At 36.1% G+C, this 26763-nt stretch overlaps 1 protein-coding gene and 1 pseudogene across 1 annotated transcript in view; both read left to right on the top strand.

Annotated features, from left to right (window-relative positions):
- CDKL3 (cyclin dependent kinase like 3) overlaps positions 1-26763 on the top strand; it is a 112632-nt gene that overhangs the window by 65556 nt on the left and 20313 nt on the right. Inside the window, 3 exon segments of the mRNA XM_037800791.1 lie at positions 8701-8813; positions 10197-10336; positions 14896-14984. Coding sequence (XP_037656719.1) covers positions 8701-8813; positions 10197-10336; positions 14896-14984 — 342 coding nt within the window.
- LOC119507603 lies at positions 22399-23116 on the top strand (annotated as a pseudogene).

The following is a 26763-nucleotide window of genomic DNA, read 5'->3' as shown; positions in this document are numbered from 1 at the left end:
AGTTGTTTCCTTTGTATGTGATGAATTGCTTTTCTCTTGCTGCTTTCAGAACTTGCTCCTTCTCTTCAGTATTTGACAGTCTGATCAGAATATGTCTTGGAGTGGGTTTATTTGGATTTATTCTATTTGGAGTTTGCTGGGCATTTATGCTTTGTGTATTTATATTGTGTAGAAAGTTTGGGAAGTTTTCCCCAACAATTTCTCTGAATACTCTTTCTAGACCTTTACCCTTCTCTTCCCCTTCTGGGACACCAATGAGTCTTAAATTTGGACGTTTTATTTTATCTATCGTATCTCTGAGATCCATTTTGATTTTTTCGATTTTTTTCTCCATTCTTTCTTTTGTTCTTTCCTTTTCTGTTCTGTGGTCTTCTAGGACACTGAGTTGTTGTTCAGCTTCCTCTAATCTTGTATTATGAGTATCCAGAGTCTTTTTAATTTGGCCAACAGTTTCTTTTATTTCCGTAAGATCTTCTATTTTTTTATTTACTGTTGCAATGTCTTCTCTATGCTCTTCTAGGGTCTTCTTTATGTCCTTTATATCCTGTGCCATGTTCTTCTTCATGTCCTTTATATCCTGTGCCATACTCTCATTCTTTGACTGTAGTCCTTTGATGAGTTGTGCCAAGTACTGTGTCTCCTCCGATCGTTTGATTTGGGTGTTTGGGATGGGGTTCTCCATATCCTCTGGTTTTAGCAAATGCTTTAAGATTTTCTGTTGTTTTTGGCCTCTTGGCATTTGCTTTGCTTGATAGCTGTGATATTCCAGGACCTCTACTGAGGGAAGGCTGTGCTACGTCACAAGTGCACGCCTTCCCTCAAGGGAAGCCCTGGGCCACCAGGTTGCGTAGGGGCGCGCCCAGCCTGATGCAAAAACGGCTGAATGGGGTGTCTCAACCCCCCCCACCTTTTGCACAGCTCCGCCTTCCCAGCTCCGGGACAACTAGCTGTGGTTGCACCCAAGGCCACTGTCCAGGGCCTATATTGTGGCATGTGCAGGGTGATGTGTGATACACTCCCCATCAGACTGGGTTTCCTGGCGCGGCTCTGGGCTGTGGGTACGGCCCCGGGCAGGAGTGTTGCCAGCACGCCGGGAAGCCAGCTGCAAGGGGTATGGTTTCTTTCTCTTTTTGGCTCTCCCCTCTGTCCCTCTGGCTCTGGGACAATCAGCAGCGGGTGTGGGGAGGGCTATTCTCCAAGCCAGACACCGAGGTGTTGGCTACAGCCTGCTCCTGCAGTGCTTCACTGTACAGTTCTCACTGCCGTATCTGCAGCCACTCCCAGGTTTTTGTTTTGTTTTTTTTTTTAAAAAAGAACTAGTCCGTCTTCAAACAGCAACCCGCAGTTTCCCTACACCACAGTGCAGCCGTGGGACTTTCAGCTGGCTTACTTACTCGTTTCAGAATGCACAATCCCGGTTTCACCAAGTGCATGGCCCCTGTGGATTTAGCAGACCTTGTCCGGCTGGTGCATCGCTGGAAGTGGTATTCTGGGTCACTTTCTGGTTTTTATCTAGTATTTTTCACGGAGGTGTTTTTTTGCCCTGTCTCACCTAGCCACCATCTTAGGTTCTCCCCTACAATGGGGATTTATTAGCTTACAAATTTACAGTTCTAAGGCTGTAAAAAGTCCAAATTAAGGCATCAAGAGAAAGATACCTTCTCTCAAGAAAGGTTGATAGCATCTGGGTTTCCTCTGTCACATGGGAAGGCACACAGCTGGCATCTGCTGGTCCTTTTCTCCTGGGTTTCATTGCTTTTAGCTTCTGACTTCACTGGCTGTCTCACCTCCTCTGGGGGCTTTCCTCTTAGCTTTTCTGAGTTTTCTGCCTTTTATCCTCTCATAAAGGACTCCAGTAAAGGATTAAGACCCACCTTGAATTGGCTGGGTAACATCTCAATTGAAATAATCTAACCAAAAGATCCCACCCACAATACGTCTGTATCCACAGGGATGGATTTAAAAGAACATGGCCTTTTCTGGGGTATGTAGCAGCTTCAAACCAGCACATGGTATATAATCCTTTTAATATGTTGTTGGATTTTATTTGCCAGTATTTTGTTGAGGATTTTTGCATACATATTCATATGAGATATTGGTTTGTAATGTTCTCTTCTTGTGATGTCTGTATCGGACTCTGGTATCAGGTAATGCTGTCCTCTTAGAATGAGTAAGGAAGTGTTCCCTCCTCTTCTGTTTTTGGAGTTTGAGAAAGATTCCTGTTAATTCTTAAAACGTTTGGTGAAATTCAGCAGTGAAACCATCTGGTCTTGGTCTTTGTTTTTTGGTTTTTGATTACTAATTCAGTTTCTTTACTAATTAAAAGTCCATTGAAATCTTCTGTTTCCTCCTGAGTCAGTTTAAGTAATTTGTTCATTTCTAGGAATTTGCCTGCTTCTGCATGGTTATTAATTTTGTTTACAATAGTTTACAATATTCTTTTATAATCCTTTTTATTTCTGTAAGTTCTGTAGTAGCGATCTCACTTTCATTTCTGAGTTTAGTTATTTGTGTCTTCTCTTTTTTTTTTCCTTTGTCAGTCTTGCTAAAGATTTCTCAATTTTATTGATCTTTTAAAAAACATTTTTTGTTGATTCTATTATTTTTCTGTTCTCTATTTCAAATATTTCTGCTCTAATCTTTGTTAGTTCCTTCTTTCTATCACTTTATATTTAGTTTGCTCTTCTTTTTCTAGTTCCTTAAAGTATGAAGTTAAATTACTGATTTAAGTTATTTATTGTTTTTTAATGTGGGCATTTACAGCTTTATATTTCCCTCTGAGCACTGCCTTCATTGCATCCCATAAATTTTGGTATGTTGTGTTTTCTTTTTCATTCATCTCTAAATGTTTTTGACTTTCCCTTGTGATTTTTTTCTTGTACCATTGGTTGTTAAAGAGTGTGTTGTTTAATTTCCAAATATCTGTGAGTTTTCCAGTTTTCCTTCTATTGTTTATTTATAGCTTCTTCCATTGTGATTGGAGAAGATACTTTGTATGTTTTCAGTGTTTTTAAATTTATTAAGATTTGATTTGTGACCTAACATCATATAATATCCTTCTCAAGGTGCACTTGAGAAGAGTTTGTATTCTGTTTTTTTGGGGGGTGGGTGTAGGGATGGGGGTGGGGGGGGTTTATATATGTCCCTAAGGTCCGTTCGGTTTATAATGTTATTCACGTCCTCTATTTCCTTACTGATCTTCTGTGTAGATGTTCTGTCCATTATGGAAAGTAGTGTATTGAAATCTCCAACTATTACTGTAGAACAGTCTATTTCACCCTTCAGTTCCATCAATATTTGCATCATATTTTTTGTGCTCTGCTGTTAGTGCATGTATGTTTATAATTTTTATATCTTCTTGCTGAATTGAATCTTTTATCAATATATAATGTCCTTTTTTTTCTCTTGAAACCTTTTTTGACTTACTGTCTATTTTGCGTAGTGATAATATAGCCACCCCAGCTTTCTTTTGGTTACCATTTACGCAGAATATTTTTTCTCCTTCTTTTTACTTTCAACCTCTTTGTTTCTTTATATCTAAAATGAGTCACTTGTAGGTAGTTGGATCCTGTTTTTTTTTTTTTAAATTCAACCTGCCAATCTCTGCCTGTTAATAGTAGTTTAATTCATTTGTATTTAATGTGATTACTGATACAGATTTACTTTTGACACTTAGTTACTTTTTTTTCTGTATGCCTTATATGTTTTTTGTTTTTCAAGTCCTACATTACTGCCCTTTTGTTTTGTATTTAGTTGATCTTTTTAGTGTACCATTTTGATTCCCTTCTTCTTTCCCTTTGTATGTATAGGAAAAAGAGAGATGTTAGAAATCAAGTCAAAAGTACAGTACTGGCTTTTATATTTATCTATCAAGTTACCTTTACTTGTGTTCTTTACTTTTTCTTGTGGCTTTCTTACTGACTAGTGTCCTTTCATTTAAGCCTGAACAACACCTTGTATTTTTTTTTTCTAGGACAGGTCAACTGGTAATGAACTCCATCAACTTTTATTTGTTTGGAAATGTCTTGATCTCTCCTTCATTCTTGAATCATAATTTCCCCAATTGTAGAATTCTTGGTTGACAGCTTTTTTTTTTTTCAGGATTTTAAATATGTCATTCTACTGCCTCTTGGCCCCTATGGTGTCTGAAGAGAAATCAGCTGTAATTCTTATCAAAGATTCCTGATATGTGATGAGTTGCTGCTCTCTTGCTGCTTTCAAAATTCTCTCTTTGTCTTTGTGTTTCAACAGTTTGACTGTAATATATCTTGGCATGGATCTCTTTGTGTTATTCCTACTTGGAGTTCATTGAGCTTCTTGGATGTGTACATTCAGGTCTTTAATCAGATTTGTGAAGTTTTATATTTTCAAATATTTTTTCTAGCCCTTTCTCTCTCTTCTCCTGGAACTTCTATAATGCATATTTTTTTATGTTTGATAGAACCCACAGGTTCCTTAGGCCCTGTTCTTTTTTTAAAAAATTTCTTCTTTCTTTCTGCCTCTTAGACTGGATAATTTCAATTGTCTTATCTTCACATTCATTGTTCATGTCTTCTGCCTACTCAAATCTGCTTTTGTATTTCTCTAGTGAGTTTTTCATTTCAATTATTGTACTTTTCAGCTCCTGAATTTCTTTGGTTTCTTTTAATAATTTCTGTCTCTTTATTGATATTCACATTTTGTTCAGACATCATTTTTCTAATTTTCTTTAGTTCTTTGTCCATGTTTCTCTTTAGCTCATTGAACATATTTAACGTAGTTAATTTAATGTCTTTGACTAATATTTACAATGTTTGAGTTTCCCTGGGGTGGTTTTTGGCAAATTCTTTTTTTTTTCCCCCTGTAATGGGCCATACATTCCTGTTTGTTTGTTTGCTTTGTAATTTTTTGTTGAGAACTGGACATTCTGAGTATTATTTTGTGGTAACTCTGAAAATCTAATTCTCCCACTCCTTGGGGATTGCTGATTTTTACTTGTTAAGGACTGGAGCCATCTTCCAAACTGTGTTTGTTCCCAAATGTAGAAAGGAAGAAAAAGTACTATCTCTTTGAGTCCCTCCACTGCCCTTCCGGTCTGTGGGATTTTAAACAATGGCCATCCTCCCTGCTAGTCCCCTAGTCATCAAAAGTAGTGATTGGCAATCAAAACACGCAACTCCGATTTTTGGACGATGAGGTCCTTTTCCCCCATCATGGCACTAGCAAGTCACGCCCAGAATATGGGCTACAGTTCACACAGCTGCCTGCCATGAGGTGGGGGATGGGGAGATGGTAGCTGCTAGGCAAAACGCAAAATTCACCAAAATTTATGAGCCTCTTCATTCAGCTCTTCTCTGGATATATACATGTTCCACTTGACTCCAGAGTTCCAAAATAGTAGAATCAGACAGTTCCTTTCAATTCAATAGTTGTTTTGGTAGAGGGACTGATTACTGGAGCTTCCTATTCCACCTTCTTCCCACAATCCTTTCTACATTTCTTTTTTATTTTAAAATATTCCTTCATTTTTTACTTTATTTTTCTGGCACTATCTGCTGTATTTATTTTCTCTTGTGGTCATAATAGTTTAGTCTTCATTTCTGAAATGATTCCTTTATGTCTAATTTTTTTATTGTTTTCTCACCTAATTTGTGAGTTTTTATAATTCTAATTCATGTTATTCTTTTATGTCATGATTTTTCTTAATGTCTTTTAGTTTATTTTGAAATAGGTCATTCCAGTTTTGATCTATTCCATGGGCATGTCTTCCTGGTGAACGTTGATTGTCTCTCAGGATATTATTCTACTCTTTATTCCCTTTTTTCTTATAATAATTTTGTAAGTGCTTGCATTTAATTTCAGTATTCTTCTATTAGTCATTTTATGTGAAATTAGTTCTCTTGAATCTCTAGAAACAGGTATAGTTTAGGGTAGCTTTTCTAATTTCACAAAACTCCCACTTAAATGTTTGTGTTATATTTTAAAAATATGGTAGCCTACTTTCTGAGGTTTCCTGCCTCTGTTCCCCTTTTGCACTTTCATTTGGATCTTCTTTTCCTTTGTCTTTACTGTCACTGTCCTTACCCAATTTCATTCCTCTCCTAGTAGTTTCCCTTTAGTTCCTGTCCTAGAGAGAAGTCTTGGCTAGTAAATTTTGAGGTTTCATAAGGGCATAGACTGCTGCATCAGACCTTATCACAGACCCCTTAACTCATGTGCTACTGGCAAAACCTCCCAAGTCAGCAGCTGTCCTTGAGTTGGCCTATTGTTCTTTACAATGAATACCTATTGGCTATTTTGAGGTTCTCCTGTTTTCAGGTTTATTAGATATGTTGTTAACCTCCCTTTGCTTCCTCCTGCACAGACACTGATACCCCACAAGTCTTGTAATTGTCAGTGTTTTGTCCCCACCCCCTTGTATTTTGAAGTTTATGGACACACTATGTCACATAATTTTATTGTATGTATTGCCCATATGTTTTGGTTTCGGTATCCAATGACTCTATCTGTTCTTATGGGAAGTGGGGGGAGATTCAGAAAGATTAAAAAAAAAAACTGCTGCCATCTTCCCAGAATCTAGAGACAATATTGGCCAGTATTCCAACAAATTTGGAGTGAGGTCCAGCAATGCACCAATAGGAAACTTTATAGGACAAATGACTTATTTTTTTTTTTAACAAAGAAATTTCAAGGAAAAAACAAAAAGAGATGGGAGAAGAGCTATAGATTAATATAGACTTAGAAGACATCACCCAATCACAATGTTGGACCTTATTCAGATCTCAATTCAATTAAACTGTAAAAAATTATATTTGCATCACCACTGGAAATTTGAGTACTGATGGGTTATTTCATGAAACTGTGCAATTGATGTAAATTATTTTTATGATTGAAAAAGGTGTTCTTTTAGAAATATATACTGAGATATTTATGGATGAAATGATGTGATACTAGGATATTTCCCCCCTTAGTAATGGGCAAGGGGGAGAGGTTAAAGTGGGTGGATGTATACAGATGAAGCAAGAATAGCTTTTAGTTGGTAATTATTGAAATGGGCAGAGGTTCATGGGGTAGGTGTTCTGCTGGCTCTTCTATGTGTTTGAAGTTTTCCATGACAAAAATTTTGAAGAAATTCTCATATTTTAAGAAGTTTGATTTTTTTTAATTAAAAAAACACAAGAAGTTAGAAATTTAATTCCCTACCCCCACCCCCGCCTTCACCACCATTTGTCTGATACAATGACTTGGTTCTTGTGTTAAGCCAGTGTTTCTAATATTGTGGTCCTGGGGTTCCGGAGACCCTTTCAGGGAGCTGTGAAGTCAAAACCACTTTTATAATAATAAGACATTGTTTGCGTTTTTCACCTTCATACTCTCATGAATGCAAAGTGGAATTTTCCAAACATCACATGGTGTGCACTATAGCAACAGATTGAATACAGAAGCAAATATGAGAATCCAGCTGTCTTCTATTAAGCCAGAGATTAAAGAGATTTGTAAGAATATAAAACATTGCCATTTTCCTCACTGAGTATTTTCTTTTTGGAAAATAGTTATTTTTAAATGAAAGCTTGTTATTTATTTTAACATACAAAAAGTTTATTATTGTTAGTTTAAATGAATTAATAAATATTTTTTAAATTCTCAATTTTTCTTTTTTTTCTTTATTAAAGAAATTTTGGGTTTACAGAACAATCATGCATTAAATACAGGATTCCCATATTTCAGTTTTACTTTTAACAGCAAATATTGATAGCTCAAACCATATAAACAATAACTTTTTGTGGTGGTGATCTTTAATAATTTTTAGAGTGTAAAGGCATCTTGAGACTAAAATATTTGAGAACTGCTTTCATAAGGAAATACATCATTAAGCAATACCCCATGCTTCTTTTTACCTCCTCTCTTATTCTTGCAATACTAGACCTAAGCTTGGTCAGATGTGCTTTACTTACTTGAGCAAGGCTTGTGTCTAATACCTTCAGTTTTCGTAACTGGTATTAAATAAATTTTGGTTTTGTTTTTTCCAATGAGACCACTCTTTTTTGCATCATGCTGTGCTTGATATGAGAAGGTTGTCTCTATGGGTGAACTAGGACATGCTGATATTCAGATTATGAAGGAGTCCTTTAAGATCATTGCTGTGATGACCATCAACTAGCTATATTCTGTTTCCCATTGCTCATTGAAGGGCCTGCTGAGATAATGCCTTACATTTCTGCAGATAGTGCCTTATTTTACCAAACTGAACTGTTAAAGTTCAGGCAAAGCTAGGGAAAAGTAAACTAGTCTGTTTAGGAATGTTTTTAGTGTCTTTTTTGGGTATGGTGGAGGGAAGTAGGAGTTTCATTCTGTGGGGAAGGAGCTTAAAAATAATTTACTTAAGGTTTCAAGGGCTAAAACTTGGTCTTAATTTTATTCTTTCTTGGTAAAACTTACAAATTTCCACTAAGTCCTTATAACTTGTAATATAAGCAAGCTTATACATTCCTACTGTATTATCCAGTTGTGATTGTAATATGAACTTGAAAAATTGTAAAAACTACAATTAACCTCTATATTCCTAAAATCATTATTTAGCAATACACATACACACACACACACAAACACACACACACACACATCTCCTTCCTTTTAAACATTAATAGGGGCATACTATATACATTGTACATAATGCTTTTTTCACTTGACATGAAATGAAGTGATTTATTCTTGTTTCAGACCTGTGGATATCTGGGCTTTGGGCTGTATGATCATTGAGATGGCCACTGGAAATCCCTATCTTCCTAGCAGCTCTGATTTGGACTTACTCCATAAAATTGTTTTAAAAGTAGGTAGGTATTACTGAAATACTCTATAACATGCCTAAAATAAACATTGCCTGTCCAATCCCGCTTGGTTATCAAATTTAGCTTTTTCTTCACAAGAAGAAGGGAATACATTGTTTTGATAGATGGCAGCAGATGGATTCCTTGAGCTGTTAAAGAAGGCAGATAATTCTCTTCTGTTTTTGCAAATAATATTTGCTTTTCCAGGGTACAAATAGCTATGCCATATGTTGGTGGTTGATACTAAGAAAATTAGTACAATAGGAAGCTACTTTAATTTCCCGAAAGTTGTTTTAAAATTTTGATTTCCACAAACATTTGCACCTCTAAATGAGGGCTTTTAAATAATAGAGATAAGTCAGATGCTTTAAAAAAAATTTTGAAATAGAAAATCAATTTTTTCATCTAGAAAAACTATAAACAAGACAAAACAAAATAAAATGCAATAGTTAGGCAGAAGCTAAACAATTCACTGAAGAATATATTTGATGAGAGCTCAATTATTTTATGATCTGCTTTGACTGTTCAAACACTGTGGTGGTTAGCAGTGCTCATGGTGTTTCAATTATTTGCTTTCTTTATATTTCTGTGTGAGGAGCTTGAGGAACCCATTATGTGGTGGGAAAGCTATATATAGACATGTAATTACAGGATCATGAGGAAGGGCTGTGATAGTAGTACTGTGAATAACACCAATAACAGTGAAAACTGCATAAATACTGATTTATGATGCAGTTCAGAGCCTTAAAGCATCACACTTTTTGTGTCAGCTTTAAGGTTCTGGTTATGGGTTAATGTTAGAAGGAACCTTAAGGATTATGAGATCAATCCTCTCATTTATAGGTGAGGAAACAAAAGCATACAAAGGGGAGAGATGCACAGATTCAGAGCTAGTTATTGCAAAACTGGTGCTAGAATTTAGTTCTCTCTACTCCTTGTGTACTACAATGCTCTAGCCTTGTTTCTTCTTTGCAATATTTTGATTTCTAAATAATGTTACTAATTTAGCATTTTTGAGTACTGCTTCACCTCATTTTTATGATGAACACCTGCTAGTTAAACAGTTTCACACATGGAAATGTGTAAAATTGAGTGTGCTTTTCTTGATAGCATTATATATTATGCCTTACAGTTTGGGAAAGGAAAATAAACTTGGTGGTTTTACATTCTCTGCTGCCTATGTGCTATCAACAGAATCCTGGGGAATTCTCAGTTTCTTTTGCCATGTTCAGATAGTTCCTTGTTCAACTTTAAAAATTAAAAGAATGTAATTGCTATTCTCCTGTCTCAGTTTCTGGTAATTTGATAAAGATCACATAGCAATATGATTATTTGGATTTCAGACCTAATTTCTTTGTTTCTTTATACACATGTATTTTCTCTTTTCAGGCAATTTGACACCTCACTTGCGTAATATCTTTTCCAAGAGTCCCATTTTTGCTGGGGTGGTCCTTCCTCAAGTTCAACACCCCAAAAATGCAAGAAAAAAATACCCAAAGCTAAATGGATTATTGGCAGATGTAGTACATGTATGTTAAGAGATTAAGGACTTGTTTCTGGGAAATTTATGTATGTCATAATATTATTTTAAAATATTACTTCAATTAAATTCCAAAAGGATTGTTTAATAACCTATCTGTTAAAAGTTACTATATTCCTCTGTTATGTCTTTAATACAGAAAAATTAAAATTCATAGGCTGTTGGAACTGAAAGTCCCTAAGCCAATGATGTCCATTATTTTTAGTTTGTCCAATTTGAATAATAATTGGGGATAACTGGAAAAATTCTGAAGACCTATCATTTTTATCACCACCATTTTTTTTTTGGTGGATTAAAACAAGATAAATTTATTCTCTCATTGTTCTGGAGACTGGAAGTCCAAAATCAAGGTATTAGCAGGGCCACGCTCCCTCAGAAGGCTCTAGGGGAGGAATGCCACCTTCTGTCTTCCAGATTTTGGTGTTCTGGGCAATCCTTGGCATTCCATGGCTTGTAGCTGCCATCACTCCAATCTCAACCTCCTTCTTCACCTGGCCTTTTCATCTGTTTATTTGTATCTCTCTGCATCCTCTCCTCTTTTTATAAGGGCGCCAGTCTATAGATTTAGGGCTCACCCTAAATCAAGGATGATTTAATTTGAAGATCCTTAATTATATCTGCAAAAACCCTATTTCTAAATAAGGTCACATACTGAGGTTCCAGTTTGAATGGGGTGAGGTGGGACACTATTCAACCTGCTGCAATCATTTACACATGAACCTTTATCTCAGGGTTTGCTTCCGGGAAGACCTGACCTACAACATGGAACACTTTAGGAATTGTATGAAAGTTATGGACCCTGTCCCTGGAAAATTATACATGCACACATTCAAAATGTATGCATTTTGATCCCTTAAAGTCATCATGGACCTAAGATTAATGTCCCCAGACAAGATCATCTCTGCGATCCCTCCAGAGCTAGCTTTGCTTATCATCACAGTTTTTTGTACTATGTTATCCTAGTACAAGGCATTGGCAGCTGCAATTTTAATGTTGTTTGCAGATACAGCAATGTCAAGATTCACCTTGAATTGGAGAAACAAAAACATTATACAGCCTTTTAAAAATATTTTAAAACTTAAGTTTCATTTTTAATATACCAGCCACTTAGTACAAAATTCAAAAGATAAAGGAGTTTACTGTGAATAGTAAGTCTGTTTCTATTTCTGTTCTCTAGCCAGCCAATTTCCATTCCCAGGGACAACTAAGGTAACTTATTTCTAATGTACAGTCCTTAAAAAAAAGTGGTTGCCCAAATTTCAGAGCAGGTGTAATGTAGTGTTTAAAAGAAGGGACTCTGGAATCACATAGCCTACGTTTAAAACCCAGCTCTGCCACAAATTAGCTCTGTAACCTTTGGAAGTTGCCTAATTTCTGTGCCTCAGTTTTCTTGGCTATAAAATGACAATTATAGTGCTTACCTTCTGGGGTTTGAGGATTTACTGAGGTAACAGTAGAAATGTGCTTAGCCCAGGGACTTGAATAAGCTGTTATCAAATCTGGTTAATGTTAATTGTTGTTGTTGCTATTATTTAGTTACACGTAAACATAGTGATGTATAGCATCTAAGGAATAATTATTCTTGAGAGAAAAGAAATTATTTCTTGATACCTGGAGAGAACTGGAATGTGTTAAGAATCAGATTTTTGTTTACTACATTTTCTGTTAAATTTCTCTTTTTTATATTATATAGTTTTAACTTTACAAGAAATACACAGTGATTATAGGAAGAGTAGAAAATACAGATAAACAAAAAGAAAAATTAAGATTTTCCCAATCCCACCACCCAAAAATAATTACTATTGACACTTTGGTGTATATACTTACTTCTAGAATTTTCCCAGCCAAATATATTCATAGAAATTTATAACTTAAAAGCTGTCATACTTTACTTGTTACATAAATAAACATAGTTACCTGTTTATTTTCACTGGGCAAAGTATTGTAAACATCCCACCATGGTTGCATAGCATTTCATTGTATAATGTACCAATCTGGCATTTTTGGACATTTAAGGGTTTCCAGTTTTTTCCACTATTGGAAAAGGTGCTACAATGAACATCTTTTATATACATCTTTATGTACTTTTAAAATTATCTGTTTAGGATAAATTCCTAGATGGGATTAGTGAATCAAAGGGTTTACTCTTTTAGAATTTTTAATATATTTTGCTATGTTTACTCCAGCAAGGTTTCACTGATTTATACTCAGTGCTATTTGAAAGTGCTTGTTTCCCCACTCTCAGTTCAACACGGATATCATAATTTTTAAGTCTTTTTCAATTTAATGAGCTGGAAATTGTTTCTTTTTTTAAAAATTGTACTTACTGAAGAGGTTGAACATTTTATTAATACTCATTGCCCGTTTGTATTTCTTTTTAAAAGAATCCTTAACCTATTTGTCAGTTGGAATATTTACCTTTTTCATACTGATTTGTAAGATTATAAGCATATTAATCCTTTGTTATATCTATTGCAAATTTTGTTTTGCAACTTGCCTAATCCAGTGATTTGTAATGCCACATTTATCTTAGACAACATACTTATACATGCTTGGGTCTGTTTCTGTTCCATTGATTTCTCTCTTTATTCTGGTATTAGTTCCATTTTGATTGATTATTGTAAATCTGAAATACATTTTAATATCTTTTTTGAGGGTATGTGTTCTTTTCCTTAGATTTAACTTTTCTAAACAACATTAGTGAGATATAACTTATGTACAGTAAATTGCACATATTTAAAATGTATAATTTGATGAGTTTTGATAGATGTGTAGATTGTGCAACCACCACCACAATTAAGATACTGAAAATTTCATCACCTCCCAAATATCCTTGTGTCCTTTTGCAGCCCATCTCTCCCTCCAGTCCAGTCCTCCATTCTGGGTGATTTACTTTCAGTCACTATAGATTAGTGAGCATTTTCTTTAATATTATATAAATGGAATTGTACAGTATGTACTCTTATAGGTTCTGACTTCTTTCACTCAACATAATATTTAGAGATTCATTCATGTTTTTGCATGTATCAGAGTTTATTCCTTTTTATTGCTGAGTAGTATTCTGTTATATGGATATACCACAGTTTGTTTATTTTTCCATTCCTGTATTGATGCACATTTGGATTGTTTCCAGGTTTTGGCTATTACAAATAAAGTTATTAACTTTCATGTACAAGTCTTAGCATGTACGTATATTTTCACTTATCTTGGGTAAATATCTAGGAGTGGAATGGCTGGGTTGTAAGGTAGGTGACTGCTTAATTTTTAAAGAAAGTGCCAATCTGTTTTCTGAAGTGTAACAGTTTACATTTTCCCAACTAGGACATTCCTTTTAATTTTCCAAATTATATTATTCACAAAATAACTACTTTGCCTACCTCTAACAGGCTGTGATTTGGGCAGATTACTTGCATTTTTCTTCGTAAGTTTTATTGATGGATTACCATTATGTTCTAAAATGAGCACATATTTTTTGCTAGCTGCAGTTTTAAGGATGTAGGTATTCCTACATTGAAAAATAGGTAATGAACTCAAGCGTTTTCACTCTGTGAAACAATTGAAACTCATGCAGTTTTAAATAAAAGTATAATAATGTATGTGATTACCTTTGATTTTCTGGATTTTAATTCTGGCTCCTCTACTTACTTGCTATGAACTCTCAGACAGATCACTAAACCTCTTTGGGCCTCTGTCCCCTCAATGGAGACAATAATAATACCTACCTTGTAGGGCTGTTGCTAGGATCAAGTCATAGCTAAAGGCTAAAGTGTTGTCTGTGTGTAGTAAGCTTCAATAAAAGTTACCAATTATTATGTTTTGCCTTCTTTCAGAGGAAGAATGAAAACTATAAAACAGAAGGCTTTTGTTCAAATTATATTTTCATTAAAGAAATTTGTTGTATTTATAATTATAGTTATTTAGTTATATATATGTTAATTATGTGCAACTTATTGTCCAAATACTTCCTTCCATTTTCTGTTTTTTTTTTTTTGTTTTCTTTGGGGGGTGTTTTTAGTTGTTTCTCCACCTAATTGAAGTAGTCCCAAGGTAGGGAAACAGAAAAAAGCTGCTCTGATAATGGATTATTGGAAGATTTGGGGGCTTGAATATTTGTGAAATGGTTTGATGCTATAGAAAGAATGCTGAATTAGTAGTCAGAAGACATGAGTTAAAATTCTGATCTGGCAAATCACTAATCATGCTTCCAGATCTGTAAAATGGAAATGATTATCCATGTACTTTCTACCTCATAGGGCTGATAAGAGGATGAAAATGAGCAAATTAATATCTGCTAATTCTAGCAGAATCAGACTGACTTTTGCTTTGGTTAGAAATGTAAGATCTGTTAATGCTTTGCAAATACAAAATTCTTAGGGAAATAAGAGGTCACAATTTCCTGTCAGAATTTCCTGAGGTTTAATTCCATCTTTTAAGGAACACTTTTAGCTTTGGGCAACTAATTCTTCATTTGTCAGAGAAACTTAATTTTTACTCTTCTCAAGCCCTGTCAAGAGCTCACTTAACATTAGAATCTTTTTTCTTTTCTAGGCTTGTTTACAAATTGACCCTGCTGAGAGGAAGTCTTCTACTGATCTTTTGCATCATGAGTATTTTACTAGAGATGGATTTATTGAAAAGTAAGCATTTTGAGTGTATATGGACTTTTTAGCATTTATATTAGGAAATTTATTAGCATGAGAGTTGTTGTATAGATAGTGTTACACAACATAGAAATTCAATTTAATGAAAACTTACTGAGTTACCATATCAGGTGCTGACTAGGTATGTGGTACACCTATAGGCATCATGAATGAAAATTCTAATAATAAAAATAATTGCAGCTGATATTTATTACTCAGTTATTATGTCTTAGGCAGTGTGCTAAACAATCAGTACTTTTTTGGCTTTATTCCCATTTGGACCTGTGACAGAGAATAGTCTGGTTTTTCTTCTTCCTGTAGCATCTCTGAACTATATAATATAATTAGCTCTCACTTCCCAAATGATTTTTTTCATTGCCTTATTAATTTTGTTGTAGGGTTTGTTGTCTTATCCTCCCCACCAAATTGAAAGTTCCCTGAAGACAGGGATCATGCCTCTTAGAGCTCTCCTGTGTCCCACTCTGCCTGTAACATGCTCAGTATATAGTATAGACTGACAATTTGGATTCATTAATCAGACATATTTCTAAAAACCACTATTTTCTGTTTGGTCTTTGGAAAAAACAGGAAAAGTTTATCATTTATTGCAAGGTCATTCAGTTAGCTTTTGGTTGTGAAATTAGAAAGATGTACATCAACTAAAAGTGTGGTAGAGTTAGGGTCAGATATGGAAAAGTCCAAGAACTGCCATTGGTGATAGATTAAAATATTAAAAGGCAAAAAAAAAAAAAAAAGAAACCTAAAGAGTAATTAGAACTTCAGGCATTTCAGGAATTTAACTCGACAATTTAAAAATGAGAAGACACATTGAAAGTGCCATTGATGAAAGTGCCAGTTATTGAACAAAAAAGTTGCTTTGTATTAATTCTACATAGACTAAATTGATTTCTTTTGGGTGTTTAGATATTAAGCTTTCACTATTATGGGGCAATAGTATCTTGAGTTCAAATTATAGGACCCTCTGAAAATGTTTAGGGAAGACATTTTTCCTTTGATATGGGACCTCTTTTTTTCATGGACCTTCTTTTGCATTGCAAAGGAGCTTTGACAGGAGTGTAATGTTTTCTCATTCAGCCAAACTAATCTCACTAGTTCTTCACTTTTTTCACCAATTTATACTAATTAAGCATGTGTCCTGCACAACACTGGCAAGAGTGGGCTGAATTACTGAAGAGTTCATTCATGGTAGAGGTTTTAAACTTCCCCAAACTGATAGCAGTAGCTCCTTCAAGGAGGGGGAATTGGGCAGTTCATGGTTAGGGTTGGGAAGGAGATTTTCAATGTAGCCTTTTGAATTTTGAACCATGTGGATGCATTTTCTATTCAAAATAAGTAACCTTATGATTCAATGCAATACCAGTAAAAATTCCAACAGCCTACTTTGCTGAAATGGAAATTTATTTGGAAGGGAAAAGGGCCAGAAATAGCCAAAAGCATCTTGAAAAAGAAGAATGAAGTGGGAGGACTTACGCTTCCTGACTTCGAAACATTATAAAGCCACAGGGATCAAAAGAGCATGGTACTGGCATAAAGATAGACATATTGATCAATGGCATGAAATTGAGAGTTCAGAAATAGACCCTCAGGTCTATGGTCAGTTGATTTCTGACAAGGCTCCTAAATCCACTCAACTGGGAAAGAATAATCTCTTCAACAAATGACACTGGGAAAACTGGATATCCATATCCAAAAGAATGAAAGAATGATATCCTATCTCACTCCCTATATAAAAATTAACTCAAAATGGATCAAAGACCTAAATATAAGAGACAGTGTCATAAAACACTTAGAAAAAAATGTAGGGAAACATCATCAATATCTAGTAATAGATAGGCAGTAGTTGTCTTAGCCTTTTCACCCAAAGCACAAGCAATGAAAGAAAGAATAGATAAATGGGACCTCCTCAAAATTGAATATTTATGTACTTCAGAGAACTTTGTCAAAAGGTGAAAAGGCAGCCGACTCAATGGGAGAAAATATTTGGAAAGTTCATAACTGATAAGGGTTTAATATCCAGAATATATAAAGAAATCCTATAAATCAACAATAAAAAGACACACAACCCAATTTAAAACCAGGCAAAAGACATGAATAGACATTTTTTCCAGTGAGGAAATATGAATGGCTAAAAAACCCATGAAAAGATGCTCACCTTCACTAGCTATTAGGGAAATGCCAATAAAAACCACAATGAGATATCATTTCACACCTATTAGAATGGTCACTATTAAACAAATAGGAAACTACAAGTGTTGGAGAGGATGTGGAGAAATAGGAAGACTTATTCACTGCTGGTGGGAATGTAAAATGGTACCCCCAACTGTGGAAGATGGTTTGGTGGTTCCTCAGAAAGCTAAGTATAGAATTGCCCTATGATTCAGCAATCCACTGCTAAGTATATACCCAGAAGAACTGAAATCAGGGATGTGAACAGACATTTGCACACCACTGTTCATAGCAGCATTATTCACAATTGCCAAAAAATGAAACAATCCAAGTGTCCATCAATCAGTGAATGGATAAACAAAATGTGGCCTATATATACGATGGAATATTATTCAGCTTTAAGAAGGAATGAAGTCATGAAGCATGTGACAACATGGATGAACCTTGAGGATATTATGTTGAATGAAATAAGCCAGACACAAAAGGACAGATGGTGTATAATCTCACTAATATGAACTAATTATACTATGTAAATGCATAAATGTAGAATCTAGAATATAAGCTAACAGGAGATAGAATGAAGCTAGAGAATGGGGAGCAACTGCCTGAGATGTGCAGAATTTTTAACTAGGCTGCATTTAAATGAGTGGAAATGGATAGAAGTGATGGTAGCGTATTATTGTGATTATAAGTAACAGTGTGTGAATGTGATTGATAGGGGAAGTTTGAGTCATATATGTCACTGGAAGGAGAACCAGAGGTTAAAACATGGGAATGTATAACTTAGTAAATCTTGTGGCGGACAATGACTTTGATTAACAGTACAAATATAAAAAATTTCCTCCGTTAACTAGAACAAATGTATGAAACTATTACAAGGAGTTAATAATAGAGTGGTATAGGAGAAAAACACACCTATTGCAAGCTATGGACTATAGTTAACAGTAATATCTTAATAGTCTTTCATCAGCAGTAACAAATGCACCACACCAATGCTAGGGATCAGTGATAGTGGGGGTGGGTGGGGGTGGGATAGGGGTATGAAATGTTTTGTATTTTCTCTTTTTTTTTTTCTTTCCTGAAGTAATGAAAAAGTTTTAAAATTACTTGTGGTGATGAATGCACAACTGTGTAATAATACTGTGAGCCACTGATTGTATACTTAGGATGGTTTGCATCATATGTGAATATAGCTCAATAAAATTGCATTAAAAAAGAAAAAAGTTATCTTAAAACAAGAAAGAAGGTACTTAAACAGATACATGTACACTAATGTTCGTAGCAGCATTATTCGCACTAGCCAAAAGGTGGAACAACCCAAGTGTCCATTAATAGATGAATGGGAGGCAGGGCAAGATGGTGGAGTGGTGAGGTGTGGGTTTCAGTTACTCCTCCAGGGCAGTTGGTAGAAAGCCAGGAACTGTGTGGACCAGACACTGCAGAGCAATTTGACTTTGGGCATACTTCATACAACACTCATGAATGCATGGAACAGCTGAGATCAGCGAAATCTAAGTTCTCCTGGCCAGGGGAACCATGCCCCTCCCTGCCAGTCTCAGTCCTGTGGGAGGAGGGGCCGTTGGTGCTGGGAACCAGAGGGAGAACTACAGTTGCAGCTCTGATTGAAAACTCAGACTGCTGATCAAAAAGTCCAAACATAGATAGAATAAGACCAGACACTGGAGAACCTGGGAGCAGTCAGCCTGATGGAGAGGAGATAGGGCTAGCAAAAACAGCAAAAACAAAAACAAAAACAAAAACAAAAACAAAACAAAAAACCCAAGATAAAAACAGACTTTTTGGAGTTCTGGTGAGCATAATACAGAGAAGGACAGGGCTCAAACAGAATCAGGTGCATATGCAAATCCAGAGGGTGAGGACCCTTGTCTGAAGAACTGATTTCTCTGCTTTCTTGATTGTTCCTTAATGGCCCTAAACTCCTTGATCTTGGCATTTCAGTAGCCCATTAGATTTTCAAGGAGGGCCCTTCTTTTCCTTTTTCTTTTCTTTCTTTCTTTTTTTTAATCTTCTCTTTTTCTAAAACAATTACTCTAAGAAGCCCATTACAGAAAGCCTCAAAGACATGCAATTTGGGCCCAGGCAAGAGCAGAGCTAAGATAACTCTGAGGGACAAAACAGTTAGTCTATTGGCTGAGAAAATTTGCTAAACACCATAACTTCCCAAGAAAAGGGGGCATCCCCTTACAGCCATCTTCCCTGTGGGCTGGGAACGCTCCTACCTGGTGCCAGCACCACAGCCCAGAGCTGCGCCAAACAACCCAGTGTGACGAGAAGTGTTTCCAGCAACATGTACACATGCCACAATATCTGGCGTGGACAATAGCCTTTCACGTACCTGCAGCTAATTGTTCCAGAGCTGCGAAGGTGGAGGTGTGAGAAAAGGGGGCAATTAACATGCCCAATTCAGCCATTCTTTCTCCAGGCTGGGAACGCCCCTACACAGCCCTGCGGCCCAGAACTTCCCTTGGGGGACAGCACTCACCTGTGATGTAGCACAGTGTTCCCTCAGCAGAGGCCCTAGGAGGGCACGACTTGGAAGAGGGACCCACTCGCAACTCCCAGGGACCACATGCCCAATACCAAGGACTTGTGGGTCAGCGGCAGAGACAAACTGTGGTGAGACTGAACTGAATGATTATACTATTGCAGCAGCTTTAAATCACCAGGAACACCTGGGAGATTTGATTATTAAAGCCACCCTCCCTTCCTAACTGCTCAGACACACACCCCACATTCAGGGCGGGTAGCACCAACTACACACACAAACTTGGTGCACCAATTGGACCCCCACAAGACTCAGTCCCCCACTCACCACAAAGACAAAGTTGGGGAGAACTGGCTTGAGGGGAATAGGTGGCTCATGGATGCCACCTGCTGGTTAGTCAGAGAAAGTATACTCCATTAAGCTGTAGATCTGACAAATTAGAGATAAGTGTTTGAATCAGTCTACATATCCTATCAAGTTAAGCAAATCTCAAGAGGCCAAAAACAACAGAAAATTTTAAAGCATATGAAAAAACCAGGTGATATGGATAACCCAACCCGAAACACCCAAATCAGAAGATCAGAGGAGACACAGTACTTGGAGCAGTTAATCAAAGAGCTAAAGTCAAAACAACAAGAGCATGGCACAGGATATAAAGGACATGAAGAAGACCCTAGAAGAGCATAAAGAAAAATTGCAAAAGTAAATTAAAAAAAAAAGGCGATCTTACGGAAATAAAAGAAACTGTCAACCGAATGAAAAAGATTCTGGATACTCATAGTACAAGACTAGAGAAAGCTGAACAGTGAGTCAGTGACCTCGAGGATGACAGAATGGAAAATAAAAGAACAAAAGAAAGAATGGGGAAAAAATAAAAAAAATCAAAATGTACCTTAGGGATATGATAGATAATATAAAATGTCCAAATATAAGAGTCATTGGTGTTCCAGAAGGGGAAGAGAAGGGTAAAGGTCTAGGATGAGTATTCAAAGAAATTTTTGGGGAAAACTTCCCAAATCTTCTAAAGAACAGAAATACACAAATCATAAATGCCCAGTGAACTCCAAATATAATAAATCCAAATAAACCCACTCCAAGACATATTCTGATCAGATTGTCAAATACTGAAGAGAAGCAAGTTCTGAAAGCAACAAGAGAAAAGCAAATCATCACTTACAAAGGAAACAGCATAAGACTAAGTATTGACTACTCAGCAGCCACCATGGAGGTGAGAAAGCAGTGGCATGACATATTTAAAATTCTGAGAGAGAAAAATTGCCAACCAAGAATTCTTTTTCCAGCAAAGCTCTCCTTCATATTTGAGAGAGAGCTTATTTTTTTTCACAGACAAATGAAAAACGAAGTGGGAGGACTTACACTCCCTGACTTTGAAGCTTATTATAAAGCAACAGTAGTCAAAACAGCATGGTACTGGCACAAAGATAGACATATTGATCAATGGAATCGAATTGAGAATTTGGAGATAGATCCTCAGATCTACAGTCAACTGATCTTTGATAAGGCCCCCAAAGCCACTGAACTGGGACGTAACAATCTTTTCAACAAATGGGGCTGGGAGAGTTGGATATCCATATCCAAAAGAATGAAAGAGGTCCCCTACCTCACACCCTACACAAAAATTAACTCAAAGTAGATCAAAGACCTCAATATAAAAGACAGTACCATCAAACTCCTGGAAGATAATGTAGGGAAACATCTTCAAGACCTTGTATTAGGCAGCAAGAGACCTGCCCTACTTGAGATACTAAAGGAAGCCCTACCAACAGAGAAAGAAAAGAGAGAGAGATGTGGAGAAAGATTTAGTACTAAAGAGATTCAGTATGGGTACATTAAAGGACATTAAGAGAGGGAAAAAATATATCTGACAAACATAAACCAAAAGATAGGATGGCCGATTCAAGAAATTCCTTCACAGTAATAACATTGAATGTAAATGGATTTAACTCCCCAATTAAAAGACATGAATTGGCAGAATGTATTAAAAAAATATGAACCATCAATATGTTGCATACAAGAGACTCAGACACAGGGATACAAAGAAATCAAAAGTGAAAAGATGGAAAAAAATATTTCATTCAAGCTGCAGCCAAAAGTAAGCAGAAGTAGCAGTATTAATCTCAGATAAAATAGACTTTAAATGCAAGGATGTTATGAGAGACAAAGAAGGCCACTACATACTAATAAAAGGGGCAATTCAACAAGAAGAAATAACAATCATAACTGTTTATGTACCCAATCAAGGTGCCACAAAATACATGAGACAAACACTGGTAAAAACTAAAGGAAGCAATTGATGTTTCCACAATAATTGTGGGAGATTTGAACACATCACTCTCTCCTATAGATAGATCAACCAGACAGAAGACCAATAAGAAAATTGAAAACCTAAACAATCTGATAAATGAATTTGATTTAACAGACATATATAAAACATTACATCCCAAATCACCAGGATACACATTCTTCTCTAGTGCTCATGGAACTTTCTCCAAAATAGATTATATCCTGGGTCATAAAACAAGCCTTAATAAATTTAAAAAAAATTGAAATTATTCAAAGCACATTCTCTGACCACAATGGAATACAATTAGAAGTCAATAACCATCAGAGACTTAGAAAATCCACAAATACCTGTAGGTTAAACAACATACTCCTAAACAATCAGTGGGTTAAAGAAGAAATAGGGACTTCCGGTCTCCCTCTAGCTGCCATCTTGCGTCCCCGCGTGTGTGCGCCTGGTCTCAGCTGGTCTGCCTGAGACCCCCTGAGCGCCAACCCTAGTCCCCCGCGCGGCCCCATTTCCGCTCCAACAAGATGAAAGCAACTATCATGAACCAAGAGAAACTCGCCAAACTGCAGGCACAAGTCCGCATTGGTGGGAAAGGAACTGCTCGCTGAAAGAAGGTCGTTCATAGAACAGCTACTGCAGATGATAAAAAACTTCAGTTCTCCTTAAAGAAATTAGGTGTAAACAATATCTCTGGTATTGAAGAGGTTAATATGTTTACAAACCAAGGAACAGTGATCCACTTTAACAACCCTAAAGTTCAGGTATCTCTGGCAGCGAATACTTTCACCATTACAGGCCATGCTGAGACCAAGCAGCTGACAGAAATGCTACCCAGCATCTTAAACCAGCTTGGCGCAGACAGTGTGACTAGTTTAAGGAGACTGGCTGAAGCTCTGCCCAAACAATCTGTCGATGGAAAAGCACCACTTGCTACTGGAGAGGATGATGATGATGAAGTTCCAGATCTTGTGGAGAATTTTGATGAGGCTTCCAAGAATGAGGCAAACTGAATTGAGTCACCTTCTGAAGAAGATAGAACTTGAAGTTACTTAGAGCTGCTATTTTATATTATGACTGCTTTTTAAAGTTGTTTTGTTTATGGATCTAATAAAATCTAGATCTCTACTATTTTTAAGCTCAAGCCCCTTGGACACTGCAGCTGTTTTCAGTTTTTGCTTATACACAGTTTCATTCTTTGCAGCTAATGAAGCTGAAAAAAGCCTAGGAATAAAGTTTAAAAACAAAGATTAATAAAGTTCTTTGCCTAGTGTACAGTGTTTATTTTTTTATTTTATTGACACTGATTTGTACAGAGAAAGCAAAGTTTTTTATAGGAAGCTAATTTTGGCATGTACTGTGGCTAATAACCTTGGATGGAATTTGGTTAAAGATTTAGAATCACAGTATAATGTAACAAAGGTTGTATAAATTTCTCATGTTTGAATTTTTTTTTCTCCAGCAGATAGGGCTTCCATGGTTTGAGTCATGGGTGTAATTATAAAATGAGAATAAAAGATTCCTTGGTGGGTAAAAAAAAAAAAAAAGAAAAGAAGAAGAAATAGGAAGAGAAATTGCTAAATATATAGAGATGAATGAAAATCAGAACACAACATATCAAAACCTATGGGATGCAGCAAAAGTGGTACTGAGGGGGAAATTTATAGCACTAAACACATACATCAAAAAGGAAGAAAGAGCTAAAATCAAAGAACTAATGGAGCAACTGAAGAAGCTAGAAAATGAATAGCAAACCAATCCTAAACCAAGTAGAAGAAAAGAAATAAGAAGGATTAAAGCAGAAATAAATGACATAGAGAACAAAAAAAAAAAATAGAATAAATAACACCAAAAATTGGTTCTTTGAGAAGATCATCAAGATTGACAAACCCCTAGCTACACTGACAAAATCAAAAAGAGAGAAGACCCATATAAACAAAATAATGAATGAGAAAGGTGACATCATTGCGGATCCCGAAGAAATTAAAAAAATTATAAGAGGGTACTATGAACAACTGTATGGCAGCAAACTGGATAATGTAAAGGAAATGAACGATTTCCTGGAAACATATGAACAACCTACACTGACCAGAAAAGAAATAGAAGACCTCAACCAACCCATCACAAGCAAAGAGATCCAATCAGTCATCAAAGAACTTCCCACAAATAAATGCCTCAGGGCCAGATGGCTTCACAGGGAAATTCTTCCAAACTTTCCAAAAAGAACTGATGCCAATCTTAAACTCTTTTAAAACATTGAAGAAAATGGACTACTATCTAACACATTTTTTGAAGCTCACATCAATCTAATACCAAAACCAGGCAAAGATGCTACAAAAACGGAAAACTACAGGCCAGTCTGCCTAATGAATATAGATGGAAAACTTCTCAACAAAATACTTGCAAATTGAATCCAAAGACACATTAAAAAAATCATACACCATGACCAAGTGGGGTTCATTCCAGGCATGCAAGGATGGTTCAACATAAGGAGATCAATCAATGTATTACAGTATATTAACAAATCAAAAGAGAAAAATCAAATGATCATCTCAATAGATGCTGGAAAAGTATTCGACAAAATCCCACATCCCTTTTTGATAAAAACACATCAAGAAGTAGGAATTGAAGAGAAATTCCTCAATATGATGAAGAGCATATATGAAAAAACCACAGCCAGCATAGTACTCAATGGCAAGAGACTGAAAGCCTTCCCTCTAAGATCAGGAATGAGACAAGGATGCCTGGTGTCACCACTGTTATTCAACATAGTGCTAGAAGTGCTAGCCAGGGTAATCCAGCAAGACAAAGAAATAAAAGGCATCCAAATTGGAAAGGAAGAACTAAAACTGTCATTATTTACAGGTGATATGATCTTATATCTGGAAAACCCTGAGAAATCGACAATACAGCTATGGAGCTAATAAACAAATTTAGCAGAGTAGCAGGATACAAGATTAATGCACATAAGTCAGTAATGTTTCTATATGCTAGAAATGAACAAAGTGAAGAGACACTCAAGAAAAAGATACCATTTTCAATAGCAACTAAAAAAAATCAAGTACCTAGGAATGAACTTAACCAAAGATGTAAAAGACCTATACAAAGAAAACTACATAACTCCACTAAAAGAAATAGAAAGGGACCTTAAAAGATGGAAAATATTCCATGTTCATGGAAAGGAAGGCTAAGTGTCATTAAGATGTCAATTTTACCCAAACTCATCTACAGATTCAATGCAATCCCAATCAAAATTCCAACAACCTACTTTGCAGACTTGGAAAAGCTAGTTATCAAATTTATTTGGAAAGGGAAGATGCCTCGAATTGCTAAAAACATTCTAAAAAAGAAAAACGAAGTGGGAAGACTTACACTCCCTGACTTTGAAGCTTATTATAAAGCAACAGTTGTCAAAACAGCATGGTACTGGCACAAAGATAGACATATTGATCAATGGAATCGAATTGAGAATTCAGAGATAGATCCCCAGGCCTGTAGTCGACTGATCTTTGATAAGGCCCCCAAAGCCACTGAACTGGGACGTAACAATCTTTTCAACAAATGGGGCTGGGAGAGTTGGATATCCATATCCAAAAGAATGAAAGAGGTCCCCTACCTCACACCCTACACAAAAATTAACTCAAAATGGATCAAAGACCTCAATATAAAAGACAGTACCATCAAACTCCTAGAAGATAATGTGGGGAAACATCTTCAAGACCTTGTATTAGGCAGCCACTTCCTAGACCTTACACTCAAAGCACAAGCAACAAAAGAAAAAATAGATAAATGGGAACCCCTCAAGCTTAGAAGTTTCTGTACCTGAAAGGAATTTGTCAAAAGGATGAAGAGGCAGCCAACTCAATGGAAAAAAATTTTTGGAAACCATGTATCTGACAAAAGACTGATATCTTGCATATATAAAGTAATCGTACAACTCAAGGACAGTAGTACAGACGGCCCAATTATAAAATAGTCAAAAGATATGAAAAGACAGTTCTCTGCAGAGGAAATACAAATGGCCAAGAAACACATGAAAAAATGTTCAGCTTCACTAGCTATTAGAGAGTTGAAAATTAAGACCACAATGAGATACCATCTCACACCAATTAGCATGGCTGCCATTAAACAAACAGGAAACTACAAATGAATAGACGATGTGGAGAAATTGGTACTCTTATTCATTGTTGGTGGGACTGTATAATGGTTCAGCCACTCTGGAAGTTGGTCTGGCAGTTCCTTAGAAAATTAGATATAGAGTTACCCTTCGATCCAGCAATTGCACTTCTCAGTATATACCTGGAAGATCTGAAAGCAATGACACGAACAGATATCTGCATGCCAGTGTTCACAGCAGTATTATTCACAATTGCCAAGAGATGGAAACAACCCAAATGTCCTTCAACAGATGAGTGGATAAATAAAATGTAGTATATACACACGATTGAATACTACGTGGCAGTAAGAAGGAATGATGTCGTGAAACATGACAACATGGATGAACCTTGAAGGCATAATGCTGAGTGAAATAAGCCAGGCACAAAAAAAGAAATATTGTATGCTACCACTAATGTGAACATTGAAAAGTGTTAAATAAATGGTTTATAATGTAGAATGTCTGGGAACTAGCGATAGAGAGCAATTAATGAAGGGGGAATGATAACCCAATAAGAACAGATAAGCTGTTGTGGGTAAATTTAAGGTTCTGGGAATGCCCAGGAATGACTATGGTCTGTTAATTTCTGGTAGGTATGGTAGGAACAAGTTCACAGAAA

Source organism: Choloepus didactylus, chromosome 13, assembly GCF_015220235.1.
Source record: "Choloepus didactylus isolate mChoDid1 chromosome 13, mChoDid1.pri, whole genome shotgun sequence".
NCBI lineage: Eukaryota > Metazoa > Chordata > Mammalia > Pilosa > Megalonychidae > Choloepus > Choloepus didactylus.
This window is presented reverse-complemented; position numbering and strand designations above follow the sequence as displayed.